The sequence below is a fragment of the Monodelphis domestica genome, chromosome 8, assembly GCF_027887165.1.
Source record: "Monodelphis domestica isolate mMonDom1 chromosome 8, mMonDom1.pri, whole genome shotgun sequence".
Taxonomy (NCBI): Eukaryota; Metazoa; Chordata; class Mammalia; order Didelphimorphia; family Didelphidae; genus Monodelphis; species Monodelphis domestica.
Window position 1 is genome coordinate 11,994,917 of NC_077234.1, and position 21,173 is coordinate 12,016,089.

At 55.8% G+C, this 21,173-nt stretch overlaps 1 protein-coding gene across 5 annotated transcripts; it reads right to left on the minus strand.

Annotated features, from left to right (window-relative positions):
• Positions 1–1,813: 1,813 nt before the first annotated feature.
• SCLY (selenocysteine lyase) lies at positions 1,814–19,225 on the minus strand. 5 transcript variants are annotated; one of them, XM_007502373.3, is made up of 12 exons: positions 18,959–19,225; positions 18,156–18,264; positions 13,600–13,700; positions 12,892–13,078; positions 12,283–12,410; positions 10,892–11,056; positions 8,727–8,833; positions 5,153–5,189; positions 4,658–4,741; positions 4,414–4,513; positions 3,809–3,884; positions 1,814–3,369 (listed from the first exon to the last, which is right to left on the minus strand). In XM_007502373.3, the coding sequence occupies exons 1-12, from the start codon at positions 19,208–19,210 to the stop codon at positions 3,210–3,212; spliced, it is 1,506 nt and encodes a 501-aa protein (XP_007502435.2). In that variant the 5' UTR covers positions 19,211–19,225; the 3' UTR covers positions 1,814–3,209. The 5 variants fall into 5 exon arrangements, with proteins under 5 accessions (XP_007502435.2, XP_001373605.2, XP_056664000.1 ...); XM_001373568.3 differs by having other exon boundaries at positions 18,156–18,268; positions 18,959–19,161; XM_056808022.1 differs by lacking the exon at positions 18,959–19,225 and adding an exon at positions 18,690–18,876 and having other exon boundaries at positions 18,156–18,268.
• Positions 19,226–21,173: the final 1,948 nt, after the last annotated feature.

The window sequence follows — 21,173 nt, forward strand, 5'->3', positions numbered from 1 at the left end:
CAGACTTGGAATCAGAACCAATAGGTCTGAGTTCAAATCCTGCCCTTTGGATCTCACCTCTGGCACTTATGGTCTGGCTCACAACTTCATTCATACTCAGTTTCCCTTTCTGAACATTGCGGAATAAACCGTAGCCTCCACCTCTGGGGAAAAGTTCTGTCAAATGTGGCAACGTCCATGGAGTGCTTTGCAAACAACAGGGGTGTAAATAAATGCCACTGCTTGGCGGCCAGGCTGAGGAGCGCTCAGGGCTCTATCACAGGGGAAGACAAGGGGGAATCAGGATGAGCGTGAACCTTTTTAAGGCCCTCACCATGAATTTCCTCCCTTGGGCCTCCTCACAACCTGGAGAGGCCGGTGTTCCAGCCATCATAGCTGCCTCACTGCTGAGTGCTTCGCAGACATCACCTCCTCGGACCCTCACAGGTGCTATTATTATCATCCCCATTTTACAGATGAAACAACAGAGGCAGGGAGCAGTTGTGTGGCTTGGCCAGGGTGACACCACCAGTGTGAGAAGCAGGTTTGAACTCCTGATTTCCGGACTCTAGACCCAGGGTTCTGTACGCTGTGGTGCCCCCAGGGACGTCTAGAAAGGGAGCCCGACTCCAAAGTTCTGCAAGACGACGTCTCCACCTCTGGGCGATCCGCAGCCTGTCGAGGTAGACAGCCTCAGTTTACAGCTGTAGCCCTGACTTTTGGGGGTGTGCAATGGCACCCTCAGGGACAGGCCCATGTGGTCCTTGTACCATTGGTGGCAGCATCCCATGGTGGTCCTTGAACTAGCAGTGACAGGATCACGTGACCATTGGGCTTCTTTGGAGGGGTCAAGTACATTGTGAAAACACCAGCCCGTCACTTTTGCTTCAGAACCTTCCGGTCCAGAACACAAAGGCCTAATTCCTGGCCTCGTAACACTAGCTCTACTGACAAGGGGAACAGCAGCCTGTCCAGAATCTTCACAATTAACCAGTAAGCCTAAATCTTGGGTATTTTTTAGAGCCCTTCCCTTCTGCCTTAGAAGCAATACTGTGTATTGGTTCCAAGGCAGAAGACGGTAAGGGCTGGGCAACAAGGGTCAAGTGACTTGCCCAGGGTCACCCAGCTAGGAAGTGTCTGAGACCACATTTGAACCCAGGACCTCCCATCTCTAGGTTTGGCTCTCAACCACTGAGCCACCCTGCTGCCCCCAATCTTGGGTGTTTTCCCCCAAAACGTATCTCTGTGTATGGGCATTGGCTGTGCCCCATGCTTGGAATTCTCTCCCTCTTCATCTCTGCCTCCTTGTGGCCTAGCCTTCCTCCAAATCTTAGCCCAGAGTCCACCTTCTACAAGGAGTTTTCTCCATCCTTCTTGAGATGAGATGACCTCCAGCAGCCCTGTCCACCTTGGAGGCACCCCAGTGTTTCCACGTTCTCCTTCCCTCTAGGCTGAGCCCCGTAAGGGCAGGGACCCTGCTTTTGCCTTTCTTGTGTCCCCAGGGCTTAGTCCAGAGCCTGGCACATGTGGGGTACTTGGTAAAGGCTGGTTAACTTGGAATCCCGTACACAGATGCCAAATTACCGGCAAACTCTCCCCAACCCAGGTCAGAGCCCGGCAACATTCAATACTTCCTATGGGGGACCTAAAGTGGATCGAGCACTGGAACCCAGAAACCTGGATTCGACTCTCCCAGCGGACCTTAGTGGGAACCCACTTTGCCTTCTGGCTCTCATCTCACGGGGCTGGAGGAGCACAGGCTCGAGAACAGAGACCAGCTCTGGCACGGGTCCTCCCTCAGCCAACGCCAGGGGCAGCCCACTGCTCTAGAACATCAGCATAAAAATAAGTTTATTAATAGAGACATCGCCAAGCAACATTTCCAGCAGTACTGGGCCAAGATGGCACAAGATCTGTTAGAGACGGTTCCTCACCCAGAACAAGTCAAACGGGCATCCCCAGACCTTTAGATCGGCCCTTCCTACGGTGTGCCATCTGAAGGAAGATCCTATGGAAGAGACCAGGCCAAAGGCATTCAAGCATGGGCAAGGATGCCAGGCCCGGCCATGAGGCCCCTGGAAACAGCGAGGAGAGTCTGGCAACTTCCTCGGGCAATCTTCATGGCCCTTGGCTGCCATTAGTGTGCTGGGGAGTGATTCCGTGAGCCATGTGGCAGTAACAGGGCTTACCCAGGACAAGTGGCAAATGAGGGGAAGCTGGCACTCCCGGAGTGCCCGCCAAATGGCTGGTTTTCTTTTTCTGGGCTCAAGAAGAACCTTCCTAGAGTTCACTTGGATCAAGAACTGCCTAGAGACTGGGGACACTGGCTCAGAGCCCAGCGGGGCCCAAAGCTCCCCTTCCCGGGAATCCTTGGGCTCATCGCCTGGGGCCCCTCCCTCCACATCCTCCTACGGATACTGGGGTCAGGGAGGCCCCCACCCCCACCCCCACCGGTTGTGAGGAGCTGCGTGATGCGGGCAGGAGGATCCAGGGCAGGGTTTTCCTATATCGGATGGGATGGAGGCCGCCGAAGAGCCCCTCCAGCGGTAACAAATGGGGACGGGACTTGGGGCAGGTCTGGCAGACGGTTGGTGCTGGGCAGGCACCAGGCCATGGAGCCTGGAGGAGGCGGATGAAGATGCCTCCAGAGCCCAGCGGCCCTTCCTCTGGGTCCCCAGCACCAAGCTTTGCTCACACCCGGGTGGGGTCCACAAGGATCCCCGGAAGAGAACAAATGGAAGGGGGAAGGGCGTTCTTTGGCGCTTCTGCAGACGCTGCTTTTCCTCGTTGAGGCCAAAGGCTTCAACTCTGATTCCTGAGCCCGAAGGCTTCCTATGAAAAATGGCCTTCCTGGCCCCGAAGGCACAGAACTAAGGCGGCTCCCTTTGGGCGAACCAGAGCTGACCGGGGCAAATCTCCTCCCCGGGCATCCTCGAATCCATCGCCCAACAGGAGGCTACAAAAGCTTCTCTGGCTGCGGCCTCGCTGGGGGGAGGGGGGGTGGCTCGGCTCTCTGAAGGGGGAACGCCCTCTTCAGGCGCATCCATCCCGCCCCCTCCTCCCCCCAGGCAGCCACAGACCCCGCAGCTTCACAGCCGGCCGCAGCGATCCTAGTCTTCCTTGGGGTTAAATGGAATATTTCGGAGGCTTCCTTGCTGAGTAGGGCAGGCGCGGCCCTTCCTCCTCCTATGAAAGGGGGGGGGGGGGAGGAGGGGAGGCAGCTCGGAGCTCTAGGAGGCCGAGCCCTTCTCCAGCTGGGTGACCGCCTGCCTCAAGTCCTCCACCGCCAGCTCCACGTCTTCCCGGGTGGTGGTCCGGCCCACGCTCAGCCGGATGGCATTGCGGGCCACATCCAGGGGGATGCCGCAGCTCAGCAGGATGGGCGACGGCCTGGAAGGCAAAGGGGCGATGGACCACTGCCCTCCCCCTCCTCCACCGAGGGCGCCCGGCCCCGCTGCCCGCCCATCTCGAGGCTGGATCCGGGCTTCCTTTAGAGGATCAGCACCCCCCCTCCTCCCATGAGGCCCCGCGCTTCCCTCTCTGAGCCCCAAAGGGCTGGACTCTGGTCCCACCAAGCTTCCCAGCCCTCGGGCCTCGCCAGGCTCCGGGCAGGGGACGGAGAGGAGCGGGGGAAGCACCGATGGCGAGTTCTCAGGACTATCCGGGCCTTAGTAGAGACCCCGAGGTCGGGAAGGCCTGGATTCGAGTGAGGCCACTGCCTTCCCTGCTGCGGGCCCCCAAGTCCTCTTCCAGGTGGGAAGGAGCTGTCCTGTCCCCCCTTCCTCTCCCGCCCCCAGGGAGAAAACGCCTCCCCCCAAAGAATACTCACAGGTCGCCCTGGTCTGAGTGACAAGCAGCGCCCACGCTGGCCAGGAGCGTCCCACAGCGAGCCAGCACCAGCCGGCCTGCATGAGACGGCCCACGCAGACACACGGACACACAGACAGACACACAGTCACACGCTGAGGCAAGGTGCTGATTGAAAGGACAAGTGCCCCCCATCCCCGCCCCGCCCCCAAGGCCGGGAAGCCCCGCCCTATTTCCCGGTGGGGGGCCAGGTGGACCCCTCCCCCTCCAGCCCTAGCCCAGGCGCCCCACTAGGAAGTCTGGAGGGCTCTGACTGCAGCCAGAAACAGGCTTCTTGCGGAGCCCTCTAAGACCTGCGTGGGCAGCTAGGGAGGTGGGAGAAGCAGGGGAGAAGGGAGGAAAAGGGAAGGGGGGGCAGCTTTCTTTCTCCGAGCCCGGGAGGGGTCCGTTTCAACTGCCGGGGCCGGTGGCTGGTAAAAGGAGGGCAAACCCGGGAGAAATGTGGATCTCTCCAGCGTAACTAATGGGCGACGGACCCTGGGGCCGTCGGGGCCACTCTAGGGCCTTTCCCAGCATCCCCAGCGGCCAGGGCTGAGCGCTAGGAGGCGGGGCGGGGCTGGCAGGCACCTTGCAGGTGTGGACCGGCGATGGAGAAGTTACACGTGTTGGAGAGCCGGTCGGAGCCCGCGAAGTGACTGTTCAGGTGGATTCTCTTCTCAAACACGGCCTGGACAGACAGATCGGCTCAGGAAGAGCGCCGGAGAAGCGGCCTCCCGCCGCGCTGCCCGGAGCCCCTGAAGTCAGACGGGAAGGGAGTCCGCCGCCCCTCCGCCCGCCCCGGCAGGAGCCCTCCAAAACCGTCCGCGCTCACCTCGAGCCTCTCCTCCAGGTAGTCTCTCATCTTCTTCATGTGGGCCTCATACACGGCCCAGTTCTGATTCACCAGCTCGGCTGCCTGCACACCCCCCAAACAAGGCGGACACCGTGTCACTGCCGCCCCTCCCCCCCCCCCCGGGGGCAAAGTGGAGACCCCGCGGCAAAGGGCCGACCTAGAGAGGGAGGAGGGAGGGGAAGGGCCGGCTGGCCTCTTCCATTTCCCCTGGATGGCTGGCTGGGCTCCAGGGAAGCCTAAGCCCCTTCTTTTCACTAAAGGCCCGGAGCGCCCTGCACAGGTTTCCCAGAAGCTGGAAGACGGGCGGGAGCGGGAAATGGGAGAATCACGTGCTCAGGGGTCGGGGCCAGGAAGTCAGCAATTCAAGCGGGCCCTACAGCATTTCCGGATCGCCGGGGCTGCGGCTGAATCCACCGGCCATCCCCTGGACCCCCCTCGCTGCTGGGGCACCCCCGCCCGGCCTGCCCTTCTCACCTTTCCAAGGCCCGCAATCATGGCAGTATTCTCCGTCCTGCAAGAAACGGGCACCGTATTAACCCTCCCATCCCTGCCGCAGAAGCAAAGAGCCCGAACTGGCCTTCACTGGGCTCCCTTCGCACACATGCCTGGCATCCGGCCAAGTGCCATTTGTTGGGCTTCCAGGATTCTTGAAATGAGAAGAGCGGCCCTCACACCCGGCTGGAGGCCCAGACCTCGGATTTCCCTGCCCGGCCCAGCCCAGGCCCCGTCTGGCCTCCTCGGAAGACCGCAAATGGAGGCTCCAGAAAGCGGCCGATTTTAATATCCCCCCCTCCCCGCCCCCCCAAGTAGTTTCTCTGGTTAAAGGAAATCTGGTGGGAAAAGATGAAAACACTACTGGGAGGGGGGGGGGTCCAGGAGGTTGGAAACCCTCCCCAGCCTTGAAGCAACATCTGCTGGAGAGGGTGTGTATGAATGAGCTGGGCCCACAGCTGAGTAGGGAAAAGAGGTGGGGAGGGATCAAATCTGGGAAGCTGAACAGGCCTTTTAATTAAAATGTTTTAAACCCTTCCCTTCTGTCTTAGAATCACTAGTGTATACTGGTTCTAAGGCAGAAGAGCAGTGAGGGCTGGGTAATGGGCGGGAAGTGACTTGTCCAGGGTCACCCAGTTAGAGTCTGAGGTCAAATTTGAACCCAGAACCTCCAGTCACTTCACCCCCATTGCCTAGCCATCAGGGCTCTTCTGCCTTGGAGTCAATATATAGTATTGAGTCTAAGACAGAAAGGAAGGGTTTAAAAATGAACAGGCAAAAACATGCCTCTCTTCCTCTCCCCTTCCCCTACCCTCACTGAAAAAAAGAGAAACAAGACCCTTTAAAACCAGTTCATACTGTCAAGAAAAACCTATTCCCTCCTTCCCCTCCTCCCCCACTGTGTCCAAACAAGCATCCTCCTCCTGAGCCCTCTGGGTCGGGTCAGGAGGTGGGAACAGCCCGGCCTGTTCTGGCCAGTCTCTGCTGCTGGGCACGATCCCAGTGTGGAGGAGAGGTCTTTGGTCTATGCAAGTTTCCCGTTTTGACGTGCTCACTGATTGAGAGCTTCCCATGAGCCCCAACATGCTTTTCCTCAGAAGATTCTACATCAGAACTACCTGGGGTGACGTGACAGGGGATCTCAGAACCCAACAACCCTGAACAAAGTTAAATCTCTAGCCCTAGCCACAGTCTGTATGAGAGGAGATGTCAAGAATGTGTATGGGCAGGGTGGCTTAATGAATTTAGAGCCAGAGATCCTGGATTCGAATTTGACCTCAGATACTTCCCAGCTGTGTGACCCTGGACAAGTCACTTAACCCCCATTGCCTAGCCCTTACCACTCTTCTGCTTTGGAATAATACTTAGTATTGATTCCAAGATGGAGTTTTTATTTTAAAATTAATTCATTTTTAAGATGTATATGGGCAGAAAGTTCAATGTTCCAGTTGTGGACAAAGGGGGGAAAGCCCCAAGGCCCTGAGGAGACCTTCCAGGAGAAAGGCCAGCAGCCCTGGGAAAGCTGAGGGCACAAACCAAACCAGAAACCCAGCCTCAGAGGTGTGGTGGTGCAGGGATTGTCCTGGCCAGAGGGTGGAAGGAGACCCACCCAGGGCCAGAGCACAGCAACCAGGGAGGCGTGACAGCCACCCCTCCTCTGCCCAGGGCCCTGGCAAAGTCTCTCTGAGAGAAGTAGCACAGAGAAGGGAGAGTCAGTGCCAAGCCCCAGTCTTCCTCCCCCAAAGTTGGGAAATGAAATTCCACCAGGACTTCACCACGGACTTGTCAAACTGAACTGGCATCCGTGCAATGTGGGGCTCAATTAGGGTCTGGCCCAACTGGATGGGGCCTGTGACAACTCAACGTCAGGAGGAATATTAGTCAGACAAGGGATGGGGTGAGAGGCATCACCTTCTGGGCCCCTGTACATTTATATGGGGACCAGGTTTAGCAATGAAAGCACTTGTAGGCTGGCTCTTTTCATTCTCTGGTATAGTTCCCTGTGGAAACCAAGATGGCGGGCTTTGGGCAAGCCTTGAAGGGAGCCAAGCAGTGGAGGTGCGGATGGAGAGCATCATGGGTGTGGGGGTCAGATGGCCAGAGAAAAGTGAACAGAGTGTGTGTGAGGGAGTTCTAGTTGGGGGAGCAGCAAGGAGGCCAGAGTCACTGGACAGAAGAGTGCATGGGAGGAGGGGCTGAGTTAGGAAGGATGTCAGCTTTTCTGGGTGATCCTGGAGGAGACGGGGGCCACGGGAGAGGACTGAGCCCAGCTATACAGAGATTGGAATATGGCAGGAAAAAGGAGGAGCAAGAACAAGCAGGAAAATTCTTGTCCTCTGGACAAGCAAAACTGGGGTGTGGGAACAGAGACTGCAAGGCTACATGGGAATCAGCGGCAAAGCTACGAAGGGCCAGCAAGACAAGCCTAGGTTAAAGCCAGCCTGGGCAGCGCAGAGCTGCCGTGGGCCCCAGGCCTAGCCCAAGGCTTGTCCTGTCCGAGGAGTGCCCTTTGGGTCAATCAGTTCCTGGCACAACCTCCAGGCTCTTGTCTAGCCCTAACCTTCAGTCTGAGACCCAACCTCAAGAGCTGCTGCAACAGAAAAGGCTTGGGTTCTTGGACTTGCTGGCCTGCCAGCAGGTCCCTCCTAGCCTGAGCACCTAAGGCCACTTCTGGCCCCCTTCCCCTCCAGGCACCCGTTCTCAGGACATGAACGTCTCCGGCACCGTCCCCTCTCGCTATCCTGAGGCCTCCTCTGGGGTTGGCTCTCGGCCAACAGTGGGCCTTGGTGCCAATGTCCCCAGGCCCCCACTACCTACCCAGGCTGTTCTCGGCTTCCTGGTTATAAGACACACGCCAGGGAGCAACCAATGGGAAATCCATTCCGTCATTGCAAGAGAGCCAGGGCAGGGAGAGCTTGAGGATGACTGGCTGGCCCCGAGGCTCGCCACCTCGGCCCTCTGCAGCCAGTGGCCATCCTGTCAGTGGGTCAAGGATTATTCAGGTCAAACGGCTAGGAACAAACCGCTGACCGCTGGGAGGGACCCATGTCCATCCTGATGTGGCGGCCACAGCGGAGTGGAAGAAGGAGCAGGGAAGCCTCTGGAGCTGCACTAAGGCTATGGGCAACCTCTCCTCCGAGGCGGCACTGCAGGACGCAGCCCAGGCTGCGAGTTGCTTTGATGCTAACTTGTGACAGGGCAGGGTCTTCCCTGCAGGGAGCACGGAAGGAGAGCATTGATAGTTCTGAAATATAACAGGGAGCCTCTCAAGGCCTCAGACATTAACCCGGGAGAGCCAGGGAGCCCTGAGCCCCGCAGTCAATTTTCCATCTCAGCCATGCTGGGCAGACTCATTCAGGGCTCCCCATGGAGGCCGAGTTCAGGAGGATAAAAAGGGCTCCCACCCATTTACTCTGGCACTTCCCACAGACGACGCCTTCCCCAAACAGAAACCATCGTCCCCCTGGGAAGCAGAGACAGCAAGGTAAGGCTATCAGGGCCCCGGCACTTGGGGGGGGGACCCAGAAGGACAGCCCACCCTGCCTTCCCACCTCACCCTGGTCTGAAGCTCCACTCCTGCCCGCCTCCAAACAGCATGGGGCGCAGAGGGGTGACGACTCCCAGGCCTCGCACATAAAGCGCTCCAATCCGGGGACCGTAGAACTAGGAGGAAACCATTCCATAGGGTTACTGTGGTGCCTGCTCTTGGCACATCTCTGACACGACCCACACTGGCTGGGGAAACTGATACGTGTATGGGACACCCCATAGATCCTCATGTGGGACAGCCCTAAAGGACAGCCTGGCCCTGTCTCCTACTCCCTCTGTGGTCCTGGCCTCAGTTTCCCCATCTGTTAAATGAGGTTGGACTATCATCAGGTGAGTTAGAGCCCACCTAGGCAGAAGGAGGGAAGGGAAGGAGCTGGGGAAACAGATGCTAAGCCTGACAAGCTTGATGTCACAGGGAGGGAGGGAGGGCTTCAATGTGGGTGATCTTTGTTGAGTGCTCTCTCTCTTCCTCTTTCCCTCTTTCTCTCCTCTCTGTCTCTCTTATCTTTCTCTCTCTCCCCCTGCCACCCCTGTCTCTCCTTCCTTCTCTCTGGGCCAAAAGCAGATTATCAACAACTTCCTGGCTCGCCTTGACGACATTTCATCCTTGCAAAGGTGGACGTATCCACAGTGTGGAGTTCTCTTGTGGATCTGAGTCTCCCTACTTGGGGTGGGCCATTGGGACCCAGGGCAGGTGGGAGAGGATGAACACTCCCTCTTAAGTTTTTGAGAGAGGACAGAGAGCTGGAGTTATTCCTGCCTGCAGGGAGCAGATGCCAAGGGCCTCAGAATGGCTCCAGGGAGAATCCCATGGACTAGAGTCACACGGGGAAAGTCATCCCAAGAGGGTGCAGGGAGCAAAATTCTGCCCATCCAAGGGGAAACCATTCCCATTTCCACTGGGCAAAGAGGACGGCGATTCTGTCTCAGTTTTCTCTGCCAAAGAGAACGATCTTTGGCCTGTAAAGGAGAGAGTCAGCATGGCCAGTGAGGAATCCATGCCCGAGATCAATCCAGTCAACAAACCAGCCCGGCTTCCCCGGATGAATTCCGGCCAAGAGAGCTCAGGGGCTCAGAGCTGGTGATTGGGCAAGCTCCTGCAGAATGGGAGGGGGCCCACGGGGCTGGAGAAAGGCAAGGGGGCTCCCAATTAAAAACAGCCAGTTATGGGGTGCTTAGTGAGCATCTGGGAAGAAGGGGGGGTTCTACCTCAAGGATGAGGTGCCGTCCAGGCACCCCCTTCTAGGAAAGACATAGAGAAGCTGGAATTTCTCCAGAGGAGGGTGTCTTTTGGTCTCTCCAATGGGTACTATAGGGCACTGGGAATATTCCTCTCACCTCCAGATTCAGTGAGTAACATGGAATAGCTTAAAATGATTTTATAAATTGTGCCCAAACAGAGGGAATCGTTTCTGAGAGCTCACCTTGGATTCAGTAAGAACTGGGTTCGAATTCTTCCTGATCCCAGTAGTTATGTGGCCAATGACAAAACACTTGGCCTCTTGGTCTCAGTTTCCTCCTCTGTAAAATGGGGAGAGTCCTAACTGTTGTACCCACCACCAAGGGCTACTGTGAGACTCAGATGAGAAAACAGACAAACTGTTTCACAAATCTTTGTTTTGTTTGTTAAGCGGCGGGTGCTATTTTCATTCCTATATTCATGTCCTGCCTTGTCTGTAAATGCAGGGGGAGGGGAGGCTGAACAAGTCCCTTCCAGCCCTAAGGATTCTCTCTCCTTTTTGGTATGACCTTGGGGTAATGCCATGAAACCTGCTGAGGAAGCATTCCAGGTCGGATCAGCTAATAAACCAATCAGCCGGAGGTGATCAAAGAAGCAGAAGCAGGGGCAGCTTAGTGGAGAGGGAGCCAGGCCTGGGAACAGGAGGTTCTGGGTTCAAATCTGGCCTCGACACTTCCCCACGGTGTGACCCCAATGGTGAAGCCTTTAACCCTCTTCTGCCTTGGAAACAATACTCGGTACTGAGTCTAGACAGAAGAGAAGGCTATAAAAAAAAGACCGTGAAAGCTGGACAAACAGATGGACAGGGTTGGCTTTCCTGGCCTAATCAGCCCATTAAAAAGGCATTAGGAGATCGGAGTGTTCCCTGGGCGGTAATTATCCTTAAATAGGGGGCAGACTCAGAGGCGACGGAGCATGAGCCAGAGCTTCACCTTGTGGCCCACGATGGTGAGGTAATCCACCCCCAGCTCCTGCACGTCCACCCGCCTCTTGCCCAAAGCCTGGGCCGCGTCGGTGTGCACACGGATGACCGGCAGCCCCGAGGCCGCCCGACTCTGGTTCAGGGTTTTGATTCGCCGGCAGATGTCCGAGACAGGCTAGAAAGGAGACAGAAGAGGCCTGAACCTCCCGGGGCTGCGGGCTCCAAGCCAAAAGCAGCTGGAAGGGGCGGCTCGAGGAAGGGCCATCCCGGGGCCCAGAGTGCCAAGAAACAAGGAGGGGTCAGGCCAGCCTCGCCCACCGCCGAGGAGACATGAGCATCAGGAAGCATCGTGGGGAAGAGAGAGGTGGAGAGCCTGCAAGCTGGGGTTACAGATGAAGGACAATCGTGGGAAATGTGGCAGCGCCAGTGGCAAACCAACATGGCGGAAATGAGAAGAGACGGAGGATGCGCTTGCAGCAAATTTCTGACAGAGGAACCCTTTCTGAGATGGGGCAGAGGGCTGGGGAGACCTGAATTCGGTTCACCTCAGTTCCCTTATCTGTAAATGGGGGTAACCTGGCGCCCCCTCGGTAGGGTTGTCCGGAGGGGAGATAATGATTGTACAGCACTTAGCACAGCACTCGGACCAGTGTAAGCACTCCTGAGCCCTCCATTACCTAATCAATAGCAGGTCAAAGGGCAGGACCTGCACAGATCCCTCATGATGGGAGAAATGCCCATGAAAGCACCCTAAGGCAGGGTCCCCAAACTGCCGCCCCGAGGCCACTTCTCCGGCCCCCACCGCACTTCCGCAAGGGGCACCTTTCATTGGTGGTCAGTGGGGCCGTTGCTCCCATACAGTACTACTTCCGGTGACATAATCCTTTGTGTGGCCCGAGAGTAGCTGAACGAGAAGGAGGCAGGCACAAAGGATTATGGGGCTGCACGATGGCAGACGTGGTCATCTGGGGCAGGGGATTCCACACGGCGGATACGGCTGCCCTGCATAGTGGTGGCAGTGATGGGCTGTGCAAGGTGGGGTAGGCCCATCCCAGCCAGCGCTGCAGCCTCCTATCCCAGACAGCGCCATACAGGCTTGTTCATGGCTTTTGTAGTCTGGTCTGAGGGACGGTGAACTGGCCCCTGTGTAAAAAGTCTGGGGACCCCCGCCCCAAGGTTCCCCTCACACTGGCCAAGCTGGCCCAAAAAAGGGAAATGGCCCTCGTTGGGGAAGCCGCCAACCCATCTGGTCGGTCAATCAGTCAGTCAGCAAACGTGCACTGCGTGACCACCAGGCGCCAGACATTCCCCAAGAGACACAGGCAAGAAGGGGAGGCCCTGACGAGGGGAGGCCTGGCCGACCAGGCCGAATGAGCCCTGCGCTCTCCGGCCCTGTCTTACCATGATGACGCCCGTCTCGTTATTGGCCAGCATGATGGTCACGAGGCAGGTGGAGGGCCGGATGGCGGCCAGGACGTCATCCGCTTCCGCTTGACCGTTCAGCTTCGAGACAGGCACAAAGGTGACTTCTGCGGGGAGCGGCCGAAGATGCCCCTGTCAGGCGGCCCCTCTCCAGGCTCACTGCAGGTCCCCGGGCTCTGTGGGTGCCGTCCTCCATGGCTCCCTCCCTTCCGGACCCCATTTCCCACATCTTTCCAAGCCCCGCCTGGGGGAGCCTCCCTGCCCTCCGCTCTTGGGAAGGGCCTAGCCTCTGGGTGGGTAATTCTTCTCTACAGACGGTACCGCCCTGCTCAGGGCTTCCTCAGTTTCCCCACTTGTAAGGGAGGGGGCGGGAGCCAGGGACCTTCGCCCCCTCTGGAGAATGAGCCCAGGAAGCACCGAGGAGCGGCCAGGCTCCCACTAGAGGAAGGGCTGGGGGGGGGACACACTTCCCCAGGACTGTCCTGCGCTCTGCGCATGCTCGGTGAAAGGCTCCCAGAAGGAATGGGCGCCTGCCCGTGCCCCAGGGCGCTTCTCCGCCCCTGTCCGGGCCTTGTCCCGGGCACTCACCTGCCACGTGCTCCCTCGCCAGGTGCTCCAGGGGCAGGCGAATGGAGTCGTGCTCCACCGAGCACGTGACGATGTGGGGCTTGGCCCCGTGGCCCAGGCCCGGTGGCTGCTCGGCCGGCCCGTCCTGGCGGCCCTGCTGGCTCTCCTGGAACAGCTTCACCGAGGAGTGGATCACCAGGTTGTTCGCCTGGGGTGGGAGCGGAGGAGAGACCCCGATAGCCAGGGGCTTTGGGCTGGGGCGGGCTCTCACGTCCAGAGGGGAAACCCGGGCCCGGGACACAGCGGGGCTGCCGGGAGCAGAATCCCAGCCCGAGACCCCCAAGGCCGTCCCATCCACCCCCTTGGACAGAATGGGAGGGCTGTGGCGGCCCCGACCTCCTCTCCGGGGCCTCAGTTTACTCAATGCCCCCTCCCCGCCCCCCACTCAGGTCTCCAACTCTGTCTCGGCCATCCTGGGAGGCCGCAGCTTTCCCATAATGCCTCGGGGGACACTTCCTTTCTGGACCCTGAACCCCTTCTCAGGTGTGAAGCCGGGGGTCGGGACTTTCCAACCTGATCCGTAGCTGCTGCAGCACCTAGCCCACTGCGGAGTATACACTCGGGGCTTACTAAATGCCAGGGGGCTGGGGGGGCGAGCTATGCCCTGGGACTCTTCCCATTCCCCCTAGGATTTCTCAGCGAAAGCGAGGCTGTGCTGGAAGCCCTCACCTCTGTGCCCCCCGAAGTGAAGATCAGATCCTGGGGCTTTCCGCCTACCATCTTGGCCAAGTTCTCTCGGGCCGCGTTGATGATCTCTTTGGCCTTTCTACCTTCAAAAGAAACCATTTTAAAAGTCAGTTGCAAAGGGAAAGATTTAAAAACAAGCAAGACTTAGAAAGAGTTACAAAATGTAAAATAAATAATTTCAACTACATCAAATTAAAAAGGTTTTGTACAAACAAACAAAAGCAATGTAACCAAAATTAGAAGGGAAGCAACAAATTGGGAAACAATCTTCATTACAAAAACCTCTGACAAAGGTTTAATTACTCAAATTTACAAAGAGCTACATCAATTGTACAAAAAAATCAAGCCATTCTCCAACTGATAAATGGGCAAGGGACATGAACAGGCAGTTCTCAGCCAAAGAAATCAAAACTATTAATAAGCACATGAAAAAGTGTTCTACATCTCTTATAATCAGAGAGATGCAAATTAAAACAACTCTGAGGTATCACCTCACACCTAGCAGATGGGCTAACATGACAGCTATGGAAAGTAGTGAATGCTGGAGGGGATGTGGCAAAGTAGGGACATTAATTCATTGCTGGTGGAGTTGTGAATTGATCCAACCATTCTGGAGGGCAATTTGGAACTATGCCCAAAGGGTGCTAAAAGACTGTCTGTCCTTTGATCCAGCCATAGCACTGCTGGGTCTGTACCCCAAAGAGATAATAAGGAAAAAGACTTGTACAAGAATATTCATAGCTGCACTCTTTGTGGTGGCCAAAAATTGGAAAACGAGGGGATGCCCTTCAATTGTGGAATGGCTGAACAAATTGTGGTATATGTTGGTGATGGAATACTATTGTGCTAAAAGGAATAATAAAGTGGAGGAATTCCATGGAGACTGGAACAACCTCCAGGAAGTGATGCAGAGCGAGAGGAGCAGAACCAGGAGGACATTGTACACAGAGACTCATACACTGTGGTACAATCGAAGGTGATGGACTTCTCCATTAGGGTCAATGCAATGTCCCTGAACAATCTGCAGGGATCTAAAAAACACTATCCACAAGCAGAGGATAAACTGTAGGAGTAAAAACACCGAGGAAAAGCAACTGCTTGACTACAGCGGTTGAGGGGACATGACTGAGGAGAGACTCTAAAGGAAACTCTGATGCAAATACCAACAACACGGAAATGGGTTCGAATCAAGAACACGTGAAACCCAGTGTAATCGTGCCTCGGCTATGGGAGAGGTGGTGGGAGGGAGGGGAGGGAAGAAAAGAAAATGATCTTTGTTTCCAATGAATAATGTTTGGAAATGACCAAATAAAAATTTAAAGAGAAAAAAATTAAATAAAAATAAAAATCAGTCACGATAGTCCTTGGGAGCCAGTGGAGTGCCCGGACTCTGGGGATGGGCTCCCCGGGGTGCATGCCCAGAGGGGGCCAGAGATGGGCCCAGAGACCATCAAGCCTCCCTCCCATCTCCCCACCCAGTGAGATTCATGAGCCACTTCGGGCTGGGAGAGCCTCTCCAGATAAGATCAGGGCCAGCCCCGCCTCCCAGGCTGGGCACCAAAAGGATCCAGGAAATGACACGGAACATGGCATCCAGGAAGGAGTAAAGAAAGTGGATGGACCCAAGTTCAGGCCCGGGTCCACCAAGGGGTCACCATGCCCCTATGCTCAAGGGGAATGTCGGCTTGGTCCGGGTGAATCGTTAAAGAGGCCATTTCATTTAGTCATGAGTGAGCCATCATCCCAGGAGAAGAGGCTGTGGCCCCTCTCACACCCTGGCTGGGTCAGCCAGTCACTCTCTCCTTCCCCTCCTGCTGCTCTCTCTGCCCCCCCCCCCCTTCTCTCTCTCTCCGCTCCCTCTTTCTCTCCCTCTTTCACTCTGTCTCTCCCTCTCTCTCCCTCTTTCTCTCTCCCTCCCTCTCTCCCTCTCTCTCCCTCTTTCTCTCTCCCTCCCTCTCTCCCTCTCTCTCCCTCTCCCTCTCTCCCTCTCCCTCTCTCTCTCTCTCTCTGTCTCTGTCTCTCTCTGTCTCTCTCTCTCTCTCCCTCTCTTTCTCTCTCTCTCTCTCTCTCTGTCTCTCTCTCTCTCTCCCTCTCTTTCTCTCTCTCTCTCTGTCTCTCTCCCTTTTTCTCTCTGTGTCTCTCCCTCTCTCTCTGTCTTTCTTTCTGCCTCAGGCTCTCTCCCTTCTTCCTTCTCTGCCTCTCCCCCTCTTTCCTCCCTGTTTCCCTCTCTCTTTCCCTCTCTTCTCTGTCTCTGTCTCTATTTCTGCCTGTCTATCTGTTTCACTGTCTCTCTCTCTCATACTCATGTCCATTCATTGTCTACATGGTTCCCACTTTATCTCTTGGGGAGACATTAGATTCTAAGGGCTCCTCCGGCCTCCTGAAGGCCTAGGAATGGGACCCCCAGCCAAGATCAGGGCCGGCCTTTGGGGCACTTCCAGGGCTGCCAGCAGAGGCCACAAGGACACTTTCCAAAGGGCACCAGGGGCCACACCCTTCCTGGTGACGCCCACTTAATGGCTTTCTAAGAGCAGGGTGAAATAACCAGTAATTAATATAGGAATCAGAATGCATTAAGTGGTAAAAAATACATCTTCTCTACTGATGTAGGTGACAACTTGGCAGTACAGTGGGTAGACCCTGCCTCCTTCAAATCCTACCTCCGACACTTGCTAGCAGTGTGTCCCTGGATTTAACCTCTAGGCCTCAGTTTCTTTTACTCCCCACCCCTAAGGAACAAAGGGGAAAACCTGTGCGTCACTTTGAGTGCTTCCTCTTATTATTTTCAGAGTGAATCTGGAGTTGCATAAAACATAAGAGCCAGCTAAGGCTGAATTCCAAAGGGAAGATCACCAGACTGAGAAGTCGCTGGACTCCAGAACCAGCACCATCGGTTACCATTAGCCATTCCCTTGACCTCCCTGAGCACCCTTTGCACTGCCTCCCCCCTGAGGCTGCTCTGGGGACCACCCTGGCACTCATCGGGGACCCCAGAAATGGCAGCTCTGGCCATAGTCCTCCCACAGATGAGTCAGTCCTGCCTTCCCAATTTCACAGTGAAAATCCCTTTCAGCAGGATTTGATTCCTCAGCTATTAATCTGAATACACTGGGTTGAATCCTGAGCATCTCTTTTCACAGACTGAACTAATTCCCATTGATTAGGGAGAATTTCTGTGCATTCCTGTGCCGGCTGTGCCTTTGTTCTTGGTCCCTTTGTTCTTGGTCCGGAGGAATCTGGAGGAATAATGGATGAAGGGAGGTGGGAAGGGGTTTCCCTTTGTCTTAGGATGGCCCAGAGAATCATTTGACTACAGTTGGGATGTCTGACTGGCCAATTAAATCATTTTCAAATTATTTCAAATTTCAAATTGAAATAAAATTTCAAATCATTTTAATCGCTACAGAACAGAATGGCCGGCTATGCCTGGTAGCACTGAGACAGACCTCAGAAGCAAGATTCTGGGCAAGGTCTGCGCTAGACCCACTAAGAAGGCCATAATGAATGAAGGGACACTTGAAAGGCCTTTGGCACTGAAAGCCAGGGAGCCTCAGTGTCCCTGAAATACTTTCGATGTTCCAGGAATAGCTGACTTTGGAAAACTTATCTTAGGGGGCAGCTGGGTGGCTCAGTGGATAGAGCGTCAAGACTGGAAATGGGGGGTCCTGGGTTTAAATCTGGCCTCAGACACTTGCTAGCTGTGTGACCCTGGGCAAGTCACTTCACTCCCATGGCCTAGCCCTTATCATTCTTCTGCCTTGGAACCAATACACAGTATTGACTCCAAGACGGATGGTGAGGGTTATTAAGAAAAAGAAAACTTTAGCAAACATTTAAATAAAGGAGATCAATCTCCCCAAATGGCATCCAAAGGCCCTTGGAGCCTGATTTATGTCACAACTCCCAAGCCTGTTCCATTTTACTTGTTTCCATAACAACCAGATGTCTTACAGCTAAGGTAAAAATTCAACATACAACCACTGAGGTGATGCGGTGGATAAACTGTTCCCAAATGCGTCTCAATAATGTTTCTCCTAGCTGTAATGATCACCTGTGCCTGGGAAGTGCAAAGCAGCCTCCTGCCGGACCTATGGGGGCTCAGCTGGGTCAGCTGACCCCTACGTGGCCTACGTGGGCCTCCTGTTCCTTAGCTGTAACCTGAAGGCACTGAACTGGATGCCTCTGAGGTCCAGGATCCTAGGCTTTCCAGGCTACAGAAACTTAAAAAAGGAGTTGGCCAGCAATGAAAGAGAAACCAAAGGATGATGGGGTGAGACCAGCATCTGCAGGGGGAGTGGGGCCATCAGGGACCCCCCTAGATGGTCATCCCACCAAAGCAGCCCCGCAGTTCGAGGCTGCAGGACAGGGGCTCAAAGGGGCCGTGCCTAGGACTTGGGAGACCCCTGGCTGCCCTCAGAGGCAGAGAGAGAGGCTGCAGACCCCGGAACGAGCCATTCTAAAGCACAAGGTGACAGGGGAGGAGCAATGAGGCAGGACCGCCTAGAGAACAGAGATTCCCCCCTGCTTTTGTCTCTCACCTGGCAGGTAAGGGCTACTGGGATTCCCCCAGGCTTCCCGCAAGGCCTCTGTTATGGCCTGGATGACGTCTGGCTCCAGAGGCGTCGTGGCGTTATAATCCATGTAAACCTTTCTGGAAAACAAGAGCGCGGTTTAGATGGCATGAAGAACTCAGCGTCCGCCCGCGGGGCATCAGCGATGCCGGGAGTCTGGGGGCAGAGGAGACGGGATTTCCCCTGCGAGCGCTGCGGAAAGGGATTAGGGGTGCTCACAGACGCCATCGAGGCGCACTGTAACCCGGGAGGAGCCCAGGGCTTGGCTTTGTTTGCACCAAACAATTTCTACCTAAATGACTGGCAGCCGGGTAGTGGGTGGACAGACCCCACGTACTGTCCGTGGCCTTGGCCTAGGGAGTGGCCAAAGTGAGAGGCGCCAGACGGGCACCAGCAGGGCACAGCGAGTGCCCCACGGACCTCCAGCAGCCCCGGGGATCACCTGATCTCTCCACAGGAACGTTCTCTGTTCTCTCCGGTCCGTGATCATCGGGTCAATACCTGCTTGAAGCCCTCCGCTCAAGGGGAAAGAAGCCCCCCAAGCTTCTGCGCCCCCGGGGCCCGGAGGGGGCCCATCGCCGGGGGGGGGGGACCCAATCCCGGCCTTTGCTTCCCGGCGTTCAGGCTCCTGCTCTAAGTCTGGGAACGCCTCTTCCCGGGCCTCTCCGGCTCAGCCCCAACTCGGAAGGGCGCCGCGGGGGGCCAGGATCTGACCGGCTCCGGGGTGATCCCTCCTCTCCCCTCCCTCTTTCCCCCCCCCCCCCCCGTACCTTTCTTGGGGCCGGGTCTTGTCGCCACCGCTCTCCCCGGGGACAGGAGGGCTCCCCGCGCTCTTTCTTACAGCCGTGGCCGCCGCTGCCTCCTCCATGCCTGGTAGGAACACGCGCCCCTGGGGAAGAAGCCCCTCCACGCGCTCCCACCCGCTCTATCCAGAGCCTGGACTGACAGTTGCAGAAGAGGGTGCGCTGATTGGCGGAGGGCCACTGCTCCAGCCAATCACCGTTCGGTTCTCCTCCCTCCATTCTCCTCTTTGGAACCCCGCCCCTGGCAGGCCCCTCAGGAAAGGAGGTGGGGCCGGGCGAACTCGGTACGAGAGATGATTGGCTGGGTATGGCCCATCTTAGTTTTAGCTCCGCTATTGACTTTTCTTCCCGGCTCCTGTACGGGCCTTACCTAGTCAGATGTGCAAGCCACGGTCGGAGCTTGGATTGGCTGGGGATCGCCAGGCTAACCAATCACCGTTATGCTCCTCTTGCATCAAAACAGTTAGACTGAAACTAACACGGGAAGAGGAAGAGCCGGGAAAATCCTCGATCCGAGAATTGATTGGCTAGCCTCACCACCACACTAGCTAATCGTCACGACACTTTCTAGTTCTCCTCCCTCCCCGCTCCACCATTTCGCGGAGAGAGCAGCACGACGATTGGATGGATTGCTGAGTTTAGCCAATCAAAGCTCGCACCGAGATTCTCAAGCCCCACCCTTCTACGCTCGCTCTAGAGCCCTGGACATTCCTCCAGAGGTACCAAGAAGCATCTCGGGCTGCTCCCAGTCGCTTTAGGAGCATGTTCTGGGTAGCACTAAGAAGTGCGCAGAACTCCCAAGTCACATCTCATTAAGTCCTCGCAGCTCCCGAGGGCCTTCGTTTTACAGATGGGGGAACTAAGGCAGAAAGCAATGACTGACCCAGGATCACACAGCTAACCAATACTGAACTTGAACCCAAGTTTGCACCCAGGACCACAGACCTCGATCTGGAAGGGGTTTCAGAGAACACCGAATCGGATCGCCTCCTAAACCTAGTCCCCTCCAACTGTCCAAATGGCCTCATTCCCTTCCCCATCTCCTCCACTAGATTGCCCCACCCATCTCTTGACTCATCTCTCGCTCTCTACTGGCCGCTTCCTTTCTGCCCTCAAAAATGCCCGTGTCTCCCTCTTCACTTGATTCATCCATCTCTTCCTTCTATCATCTCTTCTCTCCCCTGCCCCTGGCAGCTAAGATCCTTAAGAGTCCAGTGACAATAGATGCCTCTGCTGAAACTGCTCTCTCCGAAGTGGCTATTGATCCATTTGTGGTCAGATCCATTGGCTTTCCCTCAATCCTTATTCTCCTGGACCTCTCCACAGCCTCTAACCCTGTTGGTCACCCTCTTTTCCTGGACACTCTCTTCTCTCAAGGTTGTCCAGACAGCGTTCTCGGTTGATTCTTCTACCTCTCAGAGGGCTCCTCGTCCAGGGTTGTCCCATAGGGTTCTGGCCAGGATCCTCTTCTCCTGGCGATCTTATCAGCTCCTGTGGATTTAACGATGATCTCTGGGCTAATGATCCTTCACCCATCTCTTCCCGGCTCTCCATCTCACATCTCAAACTGCCTTTCAGACACCCCAAACTGGATGTCCAGTGGATAGCTTCGACATGATTGAAACTGAACTCATTCTTTCCATCTCTGTCCTCCCTCCATTCTCCAAAATCCTTATTGGACTGGTTCGCTTGTTGTCTGTTTTACTCGGAGAGGACCCAAATGACACTGAGTTATTAAGGTCAGTGGATGGTGTGTCTGACTGTGACTGATCAAAGCACTATGTGCTTGGAGGGACCAGAGGCCAGGCACAAGCAGCCCATATGAACTTTGAGGATGAGAACGTCTCTAAATTGTGCACCTCACATTTCTCTTGCACGACTGCAACTCTACTTGGCTCACAGAGCACAGCAACTTCTTTGATTCAGGTGTGTGTGCCGTACCATAGAGTCCTGGGTCAGGATCCCACAATCAATGCAGAGTTCTTCAGAGGGTGTCTTCCAATCACTTCTGATCTCCCTGGAAGCTCTGAGCCCAACAGGAGTGACCCACAAAATAGTCTTTTAAGCAAACATACCCTTAGCATTCGGACAATGTGACCAGCACCTCCAAGTTGTGTTCTGTTCAGTACAGTCGGAATACTTGGCAGTCAGGCTCAAGGAAGGGCCTCAGGGTCCACCATGT